The 18,055-nt window shown below is 41.5% G+C and overlaps 1 protein-coding gene across 3 annotated transcripts; it reads right to left on the bottom strand.

The window, feature by feature from the left end:
* Positions 1-290: 290 nt before the first annotated feature.
* Positions 291-15,401, bottom strand: LOC147136311 (NXPE family member 3-like). Of its 3 annotated transcripts, XM_086050709.1 has the most exons (7): positions 7,571-8,832; positions 5,948-6,022; positions 4,534-4,746; positions 3,365-4,444; positions 3,020-3,188; positions 2,670-2,866; positions 291-2,435 (listed from the first exon to the last, which is right to left on the bottom strand). In XM_086050709.1, the coding sequence occupies exons 3-6, from the start codon at positions 4,742-4,744 to the stop codon at positions 2,737-2,739; spliced, it is 1,590 nt and encodes a 529-aa protein (XP_085906835.1). In that variant the 5' UTR covers positions 4,745-4,746; positions 5,948-6,022; positions 7,571-8,832; the 3' UTR covers positions 291-2,435; positions 2,670-2,736. The 3 variants fall into 3 exon arrangements, with proteins under 3 accessions (XP_085906835.1, XP_085906834.1, XP_085906833.1); XM_086050708.1 differs by lacking the exons at positions 291-2,435; positions 2,670-2,866; positions 3,020-3,188; positions 3,365-4,444; positions 4,534-4,746 and adding exons at positions 9,636-9,839; positions 9,917-9,987; positions 10,431-11,212; positions 14,860-15,401 and having other exon boundaries at positions 7,571-9,400; XM_086050707.1 differs by lacking the exons at positions 291-2,435; positions 2,670-2,866; positions 3,020-3,188; positions 3,365-4,444; positions 4,534-4,746 and adding exons at positions 9,636-9,839; positions 9,917-9,987; positions 10,431-11,212; positions 14,391-14,653 and having other exon boundaries at positions 7,571-9,400.
* Positions 15,402-18,055: the final 2,654 nt, after the last annotated feature.

Here is an 18,055-nt window from a genome sequence, read left to right as displayed (position 1 = left end):
CCTCCAGCGGAGCGCCACAAAAAAGGGGCTGGGGAAATGCTTTTCAAAATGCTTTCAAAAACAAAAGATAGCAAAATCAATCAATCAATCAATCAATCAATCAATCACATTTTATCTATATAGCACTTTTCATACATAAAAATGCAACTCAAAGTGCTTTAAAACATTCAAAGCAAAACAGAATTATCTTCAATCAAAAGAAAAGATAAATTATTTAAAAGTTGTTGAAAGCCAAACTAAAAAGGTGTGTCTTGAGCTTCCTCTTAAAAATATCAACAGTCTCTGCAGACCTGACGTCCTCTAGCAGGCTATTCCAAAGGTGAGGACCAAAACGGCTAAATGCAGCCTCGCCATGCATTTTGGTCCTCACCCTTACTATAATACTATGTTTCAGTGTTGAATTTTGGTGAAATTAGTCATTTTGGGTTGAAATTGATAAATCAATGTTTATTCAATGTTGAATTAACATTTCAACATTTGGAAAAATGTTGAATCAACATTGTATAGATGTTGGGTTTTTAACCAAGGTAGACAAGCGCTATTGTTAAAAAGGCCAGGTTCTTTCTTATTTATGGTGTTATAGCTTCCTCTAGCGGTTAGTCTGTTAGTGTAATTTAATTTTAGTTAGGCATCTTTTGGTCTCCTATTTCAGGACCCGCGATAACTACCAGATGAAAGTCACCGTCACACGTTTAAACATTCCATCCAAGTCGATCCAATTTAAAAAGTGTGCGGTGCATTAGCATGTAAGTGACTCAATATAAAGTGCCTTTTTTTGTTATTGCGGTTTGTGGACATTTCAGTTGATATTGCTCGTACTGTTTTGAACTTTGTGTTACGACCGCAGCAAATTGGTGTCGTGTTGACGAGGCATTTCATTGCAGCCGCTCATGTTTTTTTCCTTTGTATTTTGTTCTACAGAAACCACACCCATATCCAAGCCAATTAAAGATTGCAGAGACAAAACTGTTTTGATTCTATTACTCACCTGGACAGTATTATGTTCTAACCGGACATACTGCAGCGGTTATCACTCTCATAAACCTCTGAAACTCAATTTAAATCGACATAGTTTCAATGTATGCCCCCCACCCACAAGACCAGTTCACAGTTGACAGTGGCTTTTTCGAGGGACAAAAGAAGACAAATCCGAAGGAGAACATACTTGTATTTTCACCGGCAAATTCCGGAATGTCAACTCTGCACTGTAAAAAAAAAAAAACGTTGTTTTTACGGAAAAAAAACGGCAGCTGTGGTTGCCGGAATAATACTGTAAAAAATACAGCAGACTGTAAAACACATTACAGAACAACCTGTAAATTTTACAGTATAAAACTGTAATCCTTTACAAAAATTGACATGATAAACTGGTAAATTCAACATAATTTTGCAGCTAAATTAACACAACTATGCCTTTTATTGAAGCCATTTTCCCGTATAATTTACATGCAGCAGTTGTTTATTTTACATCTAATCCCATTCAATTTTACTGAAAAAAACAGACACAATACATTATTAAACAGTAAAAGCCTCATTAAAAGTCCGTGATTTTACTGAATTATTCTGCTTATTTTATTAAAACGTTCTGTTTCATGCAATATAATTTGTAGTATTAATTACGATGTCTTTTTGTGAAATAAACATCTTTTTACTATCATTGAATTATTTGACGAAAGTCTTCATTAAATGAGTATTACTGGTAAATATGGACATACACAGTCAAACTGACAATTTCGAACCAAGATTTTCATCTGTAACGTTTACTGTTAAAACTAAAACCACCTAAAGAAAAATGAATGGGACACAGATAAAAAGTAGACCGCTTCTATACTTGATTACATTTAAACTGCCGTGAGTTTGCTGTGGTATGCAGCAACTTAAAAAAAAATACAATACCAATTTGTCATTTCAAACCCCAATTTTATTTTTTCAAAAAGATATGCAAAATACTTTCAGTTTTTTTTTTTTAACTATTCCTTTCCCTCTTGAAAAAATCTAACATTTGGAATAAGGATTTTACTAAAAAACAAAGACTGTCACAATATCTTCATCTGTAACTCTTAATCTTAATGCAAATCTTTTTGTCCATCTCAGGGGGGTCATTTTGACACTTTGTGTCGACTGAAAATAACATTACAGTTGCTCAGGTAAGAACCAATCATGACTCAGCTTCAGAAAACATGTGAGCTGTGATTGGTTGTTACCTGAGCAACTGTGATGTAATTTTCAGTCGACACCAAGTGACAAAATGGCCACCCCCAGAATTGGCTAAAAAACGGTGGATCTTACTGCTTAACTTATATTCCACAAACGTAATATTAATCAGTATGCCGTGTTTAAGTAACCTTGGAAGAAATTGAGGACTTGGGTTCATGTGTAGACGGGCACTACTGCTCTTTTCCACTTCCATGCCATCTGGGTTGATGGAGAAGTATCTAGGGAGAGAGAAGAAAAATAAATATATTAATAAAATACAGATTTAGAGACACACACAAAGACAGAAATTCACTAAACACACACACACACACACACATCAACACTGACAGACTGACTCACAGATGCACTAAAACGCACAATCAAACATGCACATTCATAAACAATCAAACTAAGAACCTTTTAAAGATGTTCATCTAGAATGTTTATCATTAAAGTTTAAGGAATGAACCCACCCCAAAAAAAGTTTAATGACTGAGACATCACCCCAGAGGTCAGACCATGACTTCCTTGAGTCCAAATTCAGATGTCGCGCCACTCGTGATCAGATAGGTCTTGGATCAAGGTGAGGACTCTGGGGTTCAAGTGTAGACGGGAAGTACTGTTCTTCTCTACTTTGGTGCCCTTCTCAGGATTTATGGAGAACAAGCACCTTGGGGAAATGAAATAGCAACAGACAAAATGTATTAATGATAAAGTGACTTCCAAAACAACTATAAAATATCACATCAAGCTACTTTTGACTTTTTTGTAGTTAACATTCAATACAGAGTAAATGTTGGTTGACCAATCCAAAATAACACACCTCTGCAGGAACTCTAGGGTGGATGCCAGCTTGGATGGATAATGGATGTTGAAGTTGAAGTAGCTTCCAAACATCATACATATTGACGATACGAAAGACGGGATGTTTTCTTGAACAATGGTTCTGTCAACACTGAGCATAAACCGTGTGGAAGTAAAACAGGATTTCCCTAAAAAAAGAGGGAATCACACACACAAATGAAACAAATGGTTATGCGCCTGAAACTTTTCTGGGCTCAGACAGTCAGACAGACCCACATACATAGGATATAGTTCACAACAAAAACAAGCACCAAGAATTCATCGAGACATAAAAAGAAAACAGACCAACAAAGTGTTAACTTACCACAGACAATGATGGTAGGGGTCAAAGGGAGCTTGTCCATCTGGACTTCCCGTGCCAGACAGGTGTCCTCCACATTAGAAAGCATCATCGCTTCAGTTTCTTCCAAATAGGCCATCAGCAGCAGGACCATTTCTTTTACATCTTCAGAGCAGCCGCTCTGCTCAGCACCTCTCAACATTTTCAGCCTTGTTGCAGTCTGCAGGAACTTCTTGTTTTTGCTCATGCACACAGTGCTCATGTAGTTCAGGAGCCGTTTCCCTTTCAGGTCCACATTCTGTATGAGCGTTTCTTTAAGTGCTATTCCTGTTAGCTCCTTGAAATGTACACCCATGCCAAGTTCACTGAACCAAGAGGGCCAGTCTTCCAGGAGGTATTTTATATCTTTTCCCTGGTTTACTTCTTTACGCTGTGTGCAGTAAGTCGACTTCATTAATTGTTTGATCTCCTCCGGATTTGCATTGGTTTGCTGGGACATCCGCCTCAGTTTTTCTTGTTTCTCTTGTTGGCTCTCCGGGGTCTCTCCAAGGGGCAGGAATTTTACATCCCACTTGATGCACCCATAGATGTCCTGGATCACTGCTCTTTGTTCTGGAGGGACTTCATCTGTGTCAGAATCTTCTGTGCGACACTTTCTTTTTCTTATTTTGGGAGTTGTAGATCTCTTCAAATTTTCGATTCTATTTTGCAGTTGTTTCACAAGAGAGTGGTATCCTGGGCCTATAACATCTCCCTCTATAATGTCTTGCAAAGATTTTAGATACTTTGCCACCATCTTTTTAGCAATATCTGTTGAGGTCCTCTTACTCACTGAAGAACTTCTTTGCATCATATCAGAAACAACAATGCGGACCATCTCCTTTCTTAGACGAGGGCTCGGACGTTTCCCCCTCTCTAGAGTCTGAATGAGTTCTTCTGGGAACTTGCCCCATGGAACCAGGTATTCCCCCACCCAGTCAGCATCAGGGCTTCGGCTGCTGCTGGTAGATGGTGAAGATGAACTGCGCGGTGACATGGACTCCAGGGATGGTTGAGGTGCTGGTGATGGACAACTAGATGCCCTGCTACTTTCAGGAGTTTGGCCTGCAGGGAAAGAAACACAGGCAGACACATTATGAGAATATGTTTGTCTTTCAATGGGCATTAACTGCATTCTACGGTGGAATACTTACATCTCAGCTTCCACGCAACAAGCACTTTTCTAGCCTGAATAGGCCTCAAAACCGTCAACAAATCACCTTCCTCGAGAAACTGAAAATCATCACTCGTCTCAATGCCAAGGGACTGCAAGGTCTCTTCCAAAATATCTTTTGATACCTCAGCCAGGTCAGGCAAGACCTCATTGATGGCACTGCGCAAAAATGTTGGTTCCAGGTTTGTCATTTCTGGTAAAATGAGAAAAACAGCATGCAAGATTTGTTTTTAACCATTCATGTGTCAAAAGTCGTGTGTCCCCCGCCCCCCCCAAACCAGTACACAATATCCTGTTAATCTGGAAAAGATGCTGTGCTTGAGTGGAATCATTTGGTGCCCATTAACAATGTAGGATGTTAAAGGATAGAAATCCACCAAGTCACTGATTTTAAGACACTGCAACATAGCACAGTCTTTTTTCGCAGAGTACAGATAATACACAGAATGATAGTCTGCTTCATGTGTGTCCATCACAAAATACACCGCTGCATCATTTCTAATTAAAATAATGACAAGCTCTCCAAACTCCACAGTCTCATCATTTTTTAACACAAGGAAATGCCCTTTTTTATATGCTGTTCCTTTGTACTGTATTTCTGTAGAAACACTAGTGTTTTTCTCTGAAAAGGTAAACTCACTTACCACTTGTTTAATTGTCTAGCTGTAAAGGTTGGGGTAAAATGTACAGCTGTCTTTGACATGCAAAGGCTGACTGTTTCCAGACCCCACTGAAACGTAAGCCTGAAACATCTGATGTCTCTCAGACAAAGTGAGGCAGACATTTTTAAAGTTTTTCAGATGGCTGGCACATCTCTTAAAGGAGCTGTGCTTACTTTCGAAGCGCATCGTCCACAGTCGTATCAGGGGGCCAAACTTCAAAATCAGTGTCGGATAGTGTCGCAAATAGTGATGCTTTGGTTTTAATTTACACTCCGGGAACAAACACTTCCTTGATTCCAAATATTCTTGGATTATAATGTCAAGATAGGTTACCTGTGCCAGAGAAATTCTTTGTGCACAAACGAGATCAACAGTATCTTTAAATTGGAGAGTTAACTGCCACACTTCATCATCAGGACTTTGTACTTTGTCACCTATTAAAACAGGTAACAACCTCAAAAAGTTCCAGTTCTGGATGGCTTGGCCAGAAAGCTTAGGACCCTCATTGACAGTACATGGCTTTGTCAGCGCATCAGACCCTTTGTACTTGAACTAAGTGATTCGTCGATTCAGATGTGTGTATGTAAACCACTTCTTTTTCTTGATTAAATATTTCAAGTACAGTGCTACATCATAGGATAACACTCCCTCAAATATGTCGTGACCCAAACAAGGCGGGAGACCCGGCTGACAGACATGAAAAGATTTCAAAGCATTGAACACAGAGTTTACCTTAATGCCTTTGACACCCTCCCCGTCTCCAGATGCGAGATCATTGATGGCTGAATTGTACGTTTCAGGAGTGCGCTGTGGACCACAGACATTGGGATCATTTTCAAACTCACTTCGTGTAATTTCACAATATCTACAAAAATACTTTGAACAACTAAAATTCTCTGTAAACCCTCCAATGACATGTGACCCAAGGTTGTCACCTGCAATGCAATTCAGTGCCCCTTTAATGGTTTTCCCGCCCACACAGATTCCATTCTCCTCCAGATCTTTCAAATCATCTAACATTTCTGAGAAAAGCTTAGCACAGCCAAACTGTTTTAGGTCCTTCTCTCTGCACAACAACACGAGGGACATGAGGTCTGTATTTGACCGCACATGAGCAGGCAAATTTGCCACAGAAAGATAGACAGCAAGAACTTTATGGGGTTTTTTTTAGCAGAGCCAAGAGGATTCACAATTTCAAATGCATCCTGATACAAAATTAGCTTCAGGCAACCTGGATTTTCAAGGAAGAACATGTTTGACTTAAAGGTTTGTCCATCATTTATGTCACCAAACTCCTGTGAGTCAGTTTCTTCACTCTGCTGTGACAGTGAATTTTTCCACAACTCAGATTCTAATAAGGTGTTCAATGTTTGCTTAACTGGGATGTAGTAAGCACATCTTTGGGACATGTTTTCATCATTCCCCAATGTCAGTTTTTTGGGCTCAATGTACTTAAACATTTTTTTTAATGTTTCAGCTCTTGAATATGTTGTTCTAAGTGGCCCTTTATGACAGGCAGAGAATAGATCTGAATCTCTAACACAATCACAGATTTTAGTAACACCAACATCTGTTAGACTCATGTCATCTTTTAATAGTGAACGAAGTTTAGTTAAAGTGTAATCCTGTCCTAAATCGTGCACATTTTGCATTTCCTCAACAATAACCTGTATTGTTGAAGCTGGCAAAAGGAGCTGCCCTTGCAATCGTAGATAGAACAAAGACATATTCCTGAGGAAGGTCTCACTGAAATTCTGTGAGAGTTCACTGCTTTCACCAGTACATGGATCGAGTGCGATTTGAAAAGCATGCTCACATGCAGCACCCGGAGACCGAGACACTATTTCCCTATACATATCGTTTATGTTTTCCACCGAGCATCCTCTGTGTTTGCGTGACATATGAGCAGTGAAAGATGATTTCTTGGCGAACACGTTTTTACAACCAATTACAGGACACGATATAGTTCGCCCTTCAACTATGTGCTCTTTCAAATGTTGTAGCAGCTCTTTTGCAGTCTGAAAATGGCGCGCGCAAAGCGAAACGGCACATTTCAAATCTGTGACAACTGCTCTGCTGTGCGTCGGTTCGTGCACATTGTGTAAGCGGTAGAAATGAGCTTTGAAAGCGGCATACGTGCGAAATGTCCGTTTGCAGTCGACGCCAACACACTGGAAAACACAACGTGGTTCATTTCTACGATCGCGGCAATGCATAACATAGTCTCTTAATGTTAGCAGTGGTTTGCTACAAAAATGGCATGTAATCATGTTAAAGCTTGAATGCGCTTGAAGGCTAGCTACTCACAAGGTGCAAAAGACCAGACTACAATGCTAGTAGCTAAAGTTATCTTACCGCTCCTTGTCTCTGCTCATCCACGTCGCGGCTCCTCTTTCACCTTGCTGTCCTCTCCTCGTCTTCCACGCTCCTCCGTCGATTTCCGAATTCCCGCCGGTTTTCTGCTACTCCGTCGTCTAGTCTTCCCTGCTATTGCGTAGTCTCGCGCTGGCTTAACTGTTACTGTGTCGTGTCGTCTCCCGCGCCCCTCCGTCGTCGTGTTCGTCCCTATATTTCTACTCTTCACCTCTTTTTGTCGCTAATTGTAACTTTTTGTGTCTTGCTGCTCCTCGCTAGTATTTCTGCTTCAGGTCAACTGCTCCCGCGTTAAGCAAACACCCTCCAATGACAGAAGAGTTCACAAACGGTGGCGCTCTTTGATTGGTACTTGCAATTTGAAATTCTAACAAGAATGATCGAAATCATCTACATACAGACTTTAATTTACGGCAGAAAAGTGTTTTGTAGGGCGAGGGTAGGCTGTATATAGGAACCATGAACCTCCTTTTTCTTGGCCAATTATGTATCCCATAGTATGGTGCTGCTTTTTTTAACCACACACTGTAGATATAATCTAAAACTAAACTAACATTACCTGATAAAAAAATAATAATATTGTAACCTGACTATAATATGATACAAAAATAGGGAACTGATTAACACATAAGCGCTGTCAATCTAGTGTCAAAATATAGGCCATTTTTTACCATGATGACTACAGTTCTATTAGCTGTAGGTGTCAGTTCTAAACATGTTCATATTGAGTCTCAACTTTTTCATGTTATCATAATTACAAAATTTAACTGGAAATCACAACATACGAATTTGTGAAATGGTATACAATTTTTTTCCGTTCTTTAAACCAATCCATATTGTAATTTTAACTGTATTGCATTGGTTCAAGTATTACAATGTTTTGATGTCTATTATACATGTCATCTTCCAAACCGCTTATCCTATATAGGGTCGCGGTGAGTTGCTGGAGCCTATCCCAGCCGTCAATGGGCGAAGGCAGACTACACCCCGAATTGGTCGCCAGCCAGTCGCAGGGCACAGTCTATTATACAGTAATATGTAAATTCTACAAGGAAATATGATAATTTCCACATACACTAACTGTAAAAATAACAATTATTAATTGTTATTTTTTTTACAATATATTTCTTTAAAATATACACTGATTCATTGTTATTCTATTTACGGATTTTTAATGTCAGGATTTTACGGCATATTAATGTTAATTTCACGGTCATTTTTTACAGTGTGGTTAGATTTATGAAAATCATACAGTGTTCCTGGTCACATCACGACAAACGTGGGACAGCATCATGTCTACCATGTTTTTTACAATGGCCCTAGGGGGGTGAATGTCATGAGGTTGGTGGTGCGCCACGCACATCTGCCAGGCGTCCACCAGCATAACATTGAGACCCTTGAACATGGCGCGCAGTACGACATTCAGTTGCAGCGAAAACCAGTCACTGAAGATCAGACTGAGCTCCAGATCCAGAGCCCTAGGGTTGGCCGTGCGGACCACCACCACCGTCCCAGGTGCTCGCTCCAGAAGTCGCACCACCGCTTTGCGGATATGCCGGAGGCGATGTATGTATACCTCCACGGGGAAGGCGCTGAAGTGAGCCCAGAGGCTGAGCGCCACAACCATGTTGGGACCGCCAGTCAGGCTGTCCAACTCATTGGCAATGTAACTCAACTTGTGTGCCATGACGGTGGTGAAGGAGACGATGGGTGGGCCATGGAAGCGGTACTTGAGCAGAATATTGTGGGTGCTGTCCACCGCCATAAAGGGTCCCACCTTTATTGTACTCTCCTGTTTGAATTCCTTCATCCCTGAAAGGTAGAATACAATAAAGCTACATAAGAGGAAACCTCTGGTCAGGAGCAACTGGGAGTTCAGCCATTTTCACGAGACCCTTCGACGTGATCACAAGCATTGACTAAAGTGTAACAATTGTCATTCATCCAGATTCACTATATATATATATATATATATATATATATATATATATATATATATATATATATATATACACACATATATATATAAGTGATGAAACGCACTCACCTGGAAGCACAGTGACAAGGTACTCGAACCACTGGCGCATGGTAGAGTCGCCGTACATGTAGACCAACTTGTTGGTCAAACACTGAGTGATGGATGCCCCATCAAACTGGCGCATGGTTACGCCACCCAATGGCCTCCAAATGTCCTGGTAGTAGTATCCAGACGTTGCCAGCTTCACAGGATCCACTTTTTGACGGGCATTTTCTATATTGATGGCAGACACAATGATGCAATCACCATCCCCAAAAAGTGAGAATCGTTCTTCTGAAGGTCAGCAGTACCTTTCCTGGAAGGCAGCACGATGATGGTGTCTGATGTGGAAGCATGGATGGGAAATTTAATGTTCACGCCACTGATGTCAAAAAGTGGATTACAAAGGTTACAACAGGAATAGTAACAGAGATACTATCAACTAAGAACAAAAAGAGGGTGAGCAATTCCAACAGTACCAGCCACATCCTTAAAACCTAAATCCCATCCTTCTATGACACCAGGAAGTACCCCAACTGTGATACATGGGTCCCCAGATATTATCCATTTTTTAACCAATTTTCTCCCAGTATATCACGTTTTCTTCTATGTGAAGTACCCAAATCAGAGTTTGGGGCCCACAACTTGTTTTGTGTCAAATAGCTTTTCAACTGGAGGTCATACAGAGATGAACCCAAGTGCTACTGTTGACAGTTTCAGAGGTGAACATTCCAATAACTCAAATGTGATTTGGGGTTTAAGAGATTGTTCTGCTTGAAATACTTTTGAAAAAGCTCATCCCAAACAATCATTGAGTGTAAAGACCTCTGAAAGAGCAAAGCTTCCTTGTTGGTGATAATGTTTTTGAGGGAGCCCCCCAGGGCGTGGTTGTTTCTGGTGTCGCAGCTGAGCATTTTGGGCTTGTAGCAATACCAAGGATCACCGGTGTGAAGGTCCGTGTAGTTGCACAGTGGCCCCTTCTCTTGCGGCAGACACATGTGGCACAGCGTCTTCTCAGAATGATTGCCTCGGCGAAAGATACCGGAGAAGTACAGCCGATCGTGACGTTTCTCCCTCAATCGCTGCAGCACGGCGATGGCCTCGCTCGAGTGCACCATCGTGACCCCAACCTGAGCAGAGCCCTCCCACGGAAGCGGGAATCGAGCGGAATAAAGTCCATTGTTGTGGTCCAGCACCTGCCCGGCCACGCCCGCCCTGTGTTTTGGCGAGTGCAACCGAGCCAACAGCAAATCGCCGCCGTAGCGCTTGGGTCGGCCCTTGAAGTCATGCAGATGGATCTGCACTTCCAGCTCGTCACCAATGTACCAATTCTGGTCGTTTTTGGCAGGGACAATTGTAAACAGGCTGTGGGCGGGGTCACTTGTCTGGGACAGGTCGGGTGATGCAGAACCGGAGGGTTGCTGGGGCCAGGCAATGAGGTCCAACAGGTTATGTTCCTCCAGCTCTTCTTCAGGTGACGGTGGCTGGCCCAGGTGGGGACAGAAGGTACGCCTGTGCTGAGACGTGGGGGGGCTTGCAGACAAGTTTGATGACATGAACCGGTTCTTGACCTTGTGCAGTGCTGACACTGCGTTGTACTTCCAACTCTGCAGAGATGACATGGACATGTTATGAATCATTTCAATTATCATTGTGATTATGATTGTAACCCAGTGATTCACAACCACTGTGCTGTGGCACATTGGTGTGCGGTGAGAGATCATCAGGTGGACAACAGACAATTTGCAGTTCCACTGAATTAGTCCGAAAATTATTTATTTATTACAAATAATGTATTTTTGTTCATCTATTTATTTCTGCTACATTGTGATCAGCAGAAGTGTTAAGGCTCTTCCAGTTGATGGCAAAAGGTACAATTAATCTGTTGCCATTCGTACTATTTAATAACAGCTACGTGTTCAACTAAACAGACCAACATTTTGTTTCTATATTGACATGAGATTATCCTTATTCACTGTCTATTTATTTGGCTACTCAAGTGGCAGTTCTATTAAATGTGAATGCATTACTATATAGCAACAGATATAGCTTGTTTAAAGCGGAAGTCAACCCAAACATATTTTTTTCAAGAATATGTTCCCAGCAGGCCTACTAATTGAAACACGGCATTCTGATTCATTTTGTGTTTGTGGAACGGCTGACCTGTTTTCTGAATCTGAGCCGTGATTGGTCGTTGTGAGCAGTTGTGGTGTCATTTTCAGTCGATAGAAGACAAAATGGCCACCCCCGGAGATGGCTGAAAATGAGTGGATTAACACTTATTCCACAAATGCAATATTTATCAGAATGCCCTGTTTCAACTAGTGGGCTTGCATAGAACATGAAAAAAATTCCCCTTTAAAGTGCGTGTGGAGTGCAATGAAGTCACAACAAAACTCTGTCCTTGCAGGCTCTGCTGTGAGGTGATATTATGAACCACGCAAATCAATCCAGTCATAAGCAAGAGTTCCAACCGAGGTTACCACCCTGCACACTTAAACTTTTATGCAGGTAGGATAATATCACTGTTGCGGGCTGTGTTTAGGCAATAATGCAGTTGATAGAGCCCACGGTACAGTAGTTGGCAACGGTACAGTAGTTGGCAACCTGTTGAAAACGACAATTTCCATGGGGCTGGAGAGTCCACGACTGACCAGTAAATGGGAATACAGTGCTCCCTCACTTTTAACACGCGACGCGTTCCATCATCCCCCATGAAAGGTAAATTTCCGTGAAGTAGAGGTTGACTTTTCTCTTTTTGATTTATGCCTCAGCTCATGTCAAATTACAACATCCCAACCCGCCCCCCATAATTGTAGTTACGTTTTTCCTCAGAGGGCAATTATGACAGGAAAACTATAAACATAGTGTAATCCTAATAAGTTGTTCTACCTTATTGGAGGCCGTGGTATGGCGGGCTACAATAAAAGATCGAGTTCGTGCACTTCTGGTGTCTTCCTTGCCAAAACAACCGACACAGCAGGACAATGTTTCAATACGTCTTTTCTTTATTTCCACAGCATCCTCTAATGCACTCTCTCTCTCTTTTCTTCCTTGCACATGAAAAGCATGTTAGGAAAACAATAAATACAAAATAATATATGCAATCCCAAAAATTTAAATACATAAAATGAAAATATAATTTGGCAACTAAATCATGTGTTGCAATAGCATTGTCTTGCCATATTACTATATATATATATATATATATATATTACTATATATATATATATATATATATATATATATATATATATATATATATATATATATATATATATATATATATATATAAAATATTCTTTGTCAATTTTTTATAAAAGGGGTTTGGTAGCAAAGATACTTGCAATATCTCAATGTTATTAAAAGTGAAACCAGCTTTCAATTTAGGCACACATTTTAGCAAGAAACATGATGTCCATAATTTTCTTTAGTAGACCACATAAACTGATGTGGAGGATACAATCAGGCCCGCAGGCCTTGTGTTTGAGTGTGCCTTATAGTTTATAATTAAAATACCGTTTAAAATAAATGTGTTTTGCCAGATCACTTGTAATTTTGCACATCTTGACCGAGTCGAGTTTATACAATAGCATTCAAGTCTTTGCATTGGTTGTGGGACACACGAGGTTGCAGAGGGCTGTGATGATGGTCCAGGCTGGGCCTCGTTTGTGTGCCCGATGACACGCACAATTTCAGACCGCAGTCTGGTTATGGCTTCTGTGCACCTCGAGGAATTGCGGAAGCTGAAGTGAACCAGTTCTGGAACCCTTCACTCTCCACAATGCTGAGGGACGGGAAGTCCTTGACAATGAAGTTCAGGAGTGCCTCATCAAGCAACTGCTTCCTGGAAGCTTAAATGTTAAACATGGAAGTGGAGAATAAATCAGTAATAATGACTGATTCCCAATCATCAACAAAACAACTGTGAGAAAGTAAGACAATGGCTGCGTATCTGAGCTTACCCTGGAACTTCATTCTCATGCTTGGCCCGATAGTGCCTCTGTCACATGAGGATCCGGATTTCGACCCATATCGGCAGACATGGCACGGAAGTTGAAGAGTATTATATTATATAAAAACAGGGGGGAATGTAAGAATAATAATGCATTTTATTATTTATGTGTTTGATTTTTATCATCAGGCCAACTTGCTTGGTGTGCTTTGCTTTCACATATGTATGTTAATTGCGCGCGCGCACACACACATACGCACACCCACACGCACACACGCACGCACACACATAGACAAAACAAGTTCATAGTGTTCCAGCTGCTTTACCTCCCCTTTCCCTTAGAGCTGGAACACCTTTGTTATCAGGGACACCGAAGAATAATAAAAAGAAAGGGGGCGCAGGAGCCGGGCAGAGCGCTTTAGGAACTGTAATCGTACACTTCCCTGCGCTCTCCTTGCAAGTAAAAAGACAATATTGTTGTAGAGTGTCTTCTCTCCTCATTGTGTGCATTGTTTATGAATGTCTCACTTGGTGTGAACCTGCCACTGAGTAACTCAAACTTTTAAACTGTAAGACTATCAGACCTATATGATATCATAAAGGAACATAGCAACTGTACGTCACGTAATAACCAGTCAAAACAGCCTTAGCATTGAGAAGGTGCTTTTGTTGTGTAAGACAGCTCTGAGTGACAAATGCGACAATTCACTTGCAAAACAAATGTCAATAGTAAACTAAGAGTTACTCGGAGTTCATTTAAATTAGAATGGAACAAGACAAGTTGGAAATTTAAGAGGAAGGGGGTGAAATAAGCAGATTGGAATAATTACCTTATTCTCCAAAATTAGATCAAAATGATCCCATACGGCCGACAACTTTTCCCCCTGGGGCTGCTCCATAATGCACGACGTCCACAAAGGTCCGTAAGGTTTGGAATGTTTTGGAAAATGCATCCCGTTGACAGACGCGCTTCCTTATAAACACAGTTTGGCGGGTCTTTTGCCGAGTAGACACAGTTCATGTGTCGTTCACGTGATTGTTTGAAAGCGGTACGCGCACCGACGCGGTGATTGCTCTGATAGTGTTGCGGTACCCATCACTATTATTACCAATGAGAATATGACTTTTAACAGACTCTGAAAAATGTTTGCACCCTTACCTTTAATTTGCAAATAAATATTTTGCCTGCTCACTTATATTTTCTTTACATAATTTTACACATCTTACAAATTATGCCAGGGTATGTACATTTTTGAGTACAACTTCAAAAAAATTTAAAAAAAAAAAAGCTTCTCTTACCTCCCCAATGGTGGTGATGTACAGAAGGAAGAGCCCGGCAAGGGCGACAATGATGAGGACGTATTTCCAAACATGTAACGACATGGTCTCTGTGACTTTGGTCGTGTTGAATATCTGCTGTTGCTAGAGGAATCATGTAATGCGATCGCTCTCACCTGGCTCTTCAGTACCAGAAACACATCCAAACAGGAAGTAACCTCGCCCATGAGGCAGGACCTCCAGGGAGCGACATAAAGGATGTCATCTTCCAAACCGCTTATCCTATACAGGGTCGCGGGGAGTTGCTGGAGCCTATCCCAGCCGTCAATGGGCGAAGGCAGACTACACCCCGAACTGGTCGCCAGCCAGTCGCCAGCCAGTCGCAGGGCACACATAAACACTGTCACTGAGCGGGAATCGATCCCACGCTGCCCGCACACAACTCAGGCGTGTGTACCACTACACTATCAGGGACTCGACATAAAGGATGTGTTCGGAAATTCAATCTGTGTTCGGAAATTCAATCTGACCCCCTTTAACTCTATGAGAGTGGATGTTCCATTAGATTCCAATTGTTATGACTGTTTGTTGCATGATGTATCAGTTGCTATGGTTACGTTTGTTTTGTCGTCTATATGGCATATAGGCCTGTCTTACAGCTTAAAATCTTGAGTTACTCATTGACATGTTGCGAGTACGGAACAACACTCCAAGAGTCTTGGAACAGTCCTGAGTTTAGCCAAAAAGTGAGGTTAATAACTGAGCGCACCGGTGTCAAAGTCCGCAATCATGCGTGTTTTATTGGGATATCAGGCTCCTGCAGTGCTTGTTGATGAGCTGACAATTTCAATCAAGTTTGTTGTAGGAGGGAATCATCTAAAAAACAAGTGTCAAACTCAAGGCCGGGGGGCCAGATCCGGCCCGTGACATCATTTTATGTGGCCAGTGAAGACAAACCATGTGTGTCGACTTGGCATGTTTCTTTTAAATTGGCTTCACTTGTATCACTACATATGACATTTTGCAAACATTTGTTGAAATCTCATGACACACAATCTCATGACACACAAGCAATCAAAATTTTTCCTAGAAAGTATGAAGACCGAAACAGTTATGATCTCATCTCAATGTACTCCCAAATTGACTTCCTCAGTGTGAAATCTGGGTCCATTTCATTGAACACGAAGATGATATATACAGTTACCCATTTACCTAAGTGGTGCACGGTCAACCATCTCCAAATCAATGTCAATAAAACAAAGGAATTACAATTCAACCCCAGCATCATAAACACTCAAACAGTTGAAACAGTTAACACATTTACATATTTGGGAATAATTCTGGACAGTAAATTTACTTTTGACCAGCACACTATATGGACATTCAAAAAAGACAACAAAGACCGGCAGTTCCGCAAACCCAAAGGACTCAAACATCATAGCACAAGACAGTACCCACCCACTACACTAATATTTCACCCTGCTACCCTCAGGGCGCAGATACAGAACGATTACGTTCAGGAGGGCTCGACTCGGAAAAAGCCGGAAAAGCAGGCATAGCCATCTTGAATAGCAGGCCTCGCTGACTTGAAAAAATAAACTAAATAATTAATAATAATAGTAATTGTTAAAAAGGCCAGGTTCTTTCTTATTTATGTTGTTATAGCACGCTCTAGTGGTTAGCCTGTTAGTGTAATTTAATCTCAGTTAGGCATGTTTTGGTCACCTAATTCAGGACCCGCGATAACTACCAGATGAAAGTCACCGTACCACGTTTAAACATTCCATCCAAGACGATCCAATTTACAAGGTGTGCGTGCATTAGCATTGTAAGTGAGTCAATATAAAGTGCATTTTTTTGTGATCGCGGTGGTGTTAGTGCATTTTCAAACGCACCCAAAATTGTGCAAAAAATCCATCCATCCATCCATTATCGATACCACTTCTCCTCACAAGGGTCGCGGGGCGTGCTGGAGCCTATCCCAGCCGTCTTCGGGCAGTAGGCGGGGGACACCCTGAATTGGTTGCCAGCCAGTCGCAGGGCACACAGAGACAAACATCCGCACTCACAATCACACCTAGGGGCAATTTAGAGTGATCAATTAACCTGCCATGCATGTTTTTGGAATGTGGGAGGAAACCGGAGTACCCGGAGAAAACCCACGCAGGCATGGGGAGAACATGCAAACTCCACACAGGGAGGCCGGAGCCGGGATTGAACCCACGACCTCTGAACTGTGAGGCGGACCGTGCAAAAAATCCAATACACCCAATTTTTTAATTACCATTTCAAATGGAAAGCCAAACGAATCAAATGCAAAGCGATTTATTGGTGTTTTTTTCTGTTTGTGTTTGAAAAGTCCTACTTTGCTGGCTGTCCTTGAACGTACCTCTAGTTGATAGATTCAGCAACATTTAACTTCAATTCATGATGCAAATGCCCCCTTTGGCATGGATGTACCTTGGGGTCATCAAGATAAATTTATCCTAAAACACAAATGAGCCCATACTTAATATAGTATGTAATATATACATATACAAAAAAACACAAAAAATGCATTCCCCTTTCACTGACAATTAGAATATAATATGCTATTGTTTATTTTTAAAATGCATGCCAAAAACAGTCTATTAGCAACTATCCATTCATCTTCTTCATCTTATTCTGGGATGAGTTGTGGGTGCAGCAGCTTTAGCAGGGAAGCCCAGACTTCCTTCTCCCCCAAACCACTTCTTCCAGCTCTTCCGGGGGAATCCCGAGGCATTCGCAGGGGAGATGGGAGACATATTGGGTCCTATTTTTGAGACAGTCTAACAGTCTAACTGTGCGCATGGGCGGAATTTTTTTTGTTTTAGTATTTTCAGATACCTGCACAGGTCAAAGCGGGTGATTGCGCCATGGTGTGCCATTGTGGGATGGAACGCAGCCAACTCCCGGCCAATCGAAGCAGCTCCCCTCAGTCCCTTTAAAATCAAGGCGGTGGAGAGGCGCACAGCCGCACGCAGTCCTTGACGTTGCAGAAGCAGAAATTAAATCGCTGGGGTCCGTGCATGATATTGGCGCACGTAAAATTGCGGAAAGGTAAACTGCAAGATCTCACCTTGCGGATGATGTAGTCGGCCATACATGTGACATGACATGGGCAATTGGAGACCACCTTGCTCTCAGGATCGTACGTCTGTGTGTGACCTCACCTCACTCCCAGGTCAGGTGGGTG

The sequence above is a fragment of the Filicampus tigris genome, chromosome 14 (genome assembly GCF_054856515.1).
Source record: "Filicampus tigris isolate MCC_2025a chromosome 14, RoL_Ftig_1.0, whole genome shotgun sequence".
In the NCBI taxonomy this organism is placed as follows: domain Eukaryota; kingdom Metazoa; phylum Chordata; class Actinopteri; order Syngnathiformes; family Syngnathidae; genus Filicampus; species Filicampus tigris.
Note: the sequence above shows the minus strand (reverse complement) of the source record. Positions and strands in the feature narration are given on the sequence as shown.

Coding starts and splice junctions, on each gene's coding strand:
- LOC147136311 (XM_086050707.1), bottom strand. CDS start 14,513: ATGCATTTTCCAAAACATTCCAAACCTTACGGACCTTTGTGGACGTCG. Junction 11,213..14,390: donor ATCTAATTTTGGAGAATAAG/GTAATTATTCCA, acceptor TCATCTCTGCAG/AGTTGGAAGTACAACGCAGT. Junction 9,840..9,916: donor CGTGCTGCCTTCCAGGAAAG/GTACTGCTGACC, acceptor CCATCAATATAG/AAAATGCCCGTCAAAAAGTG.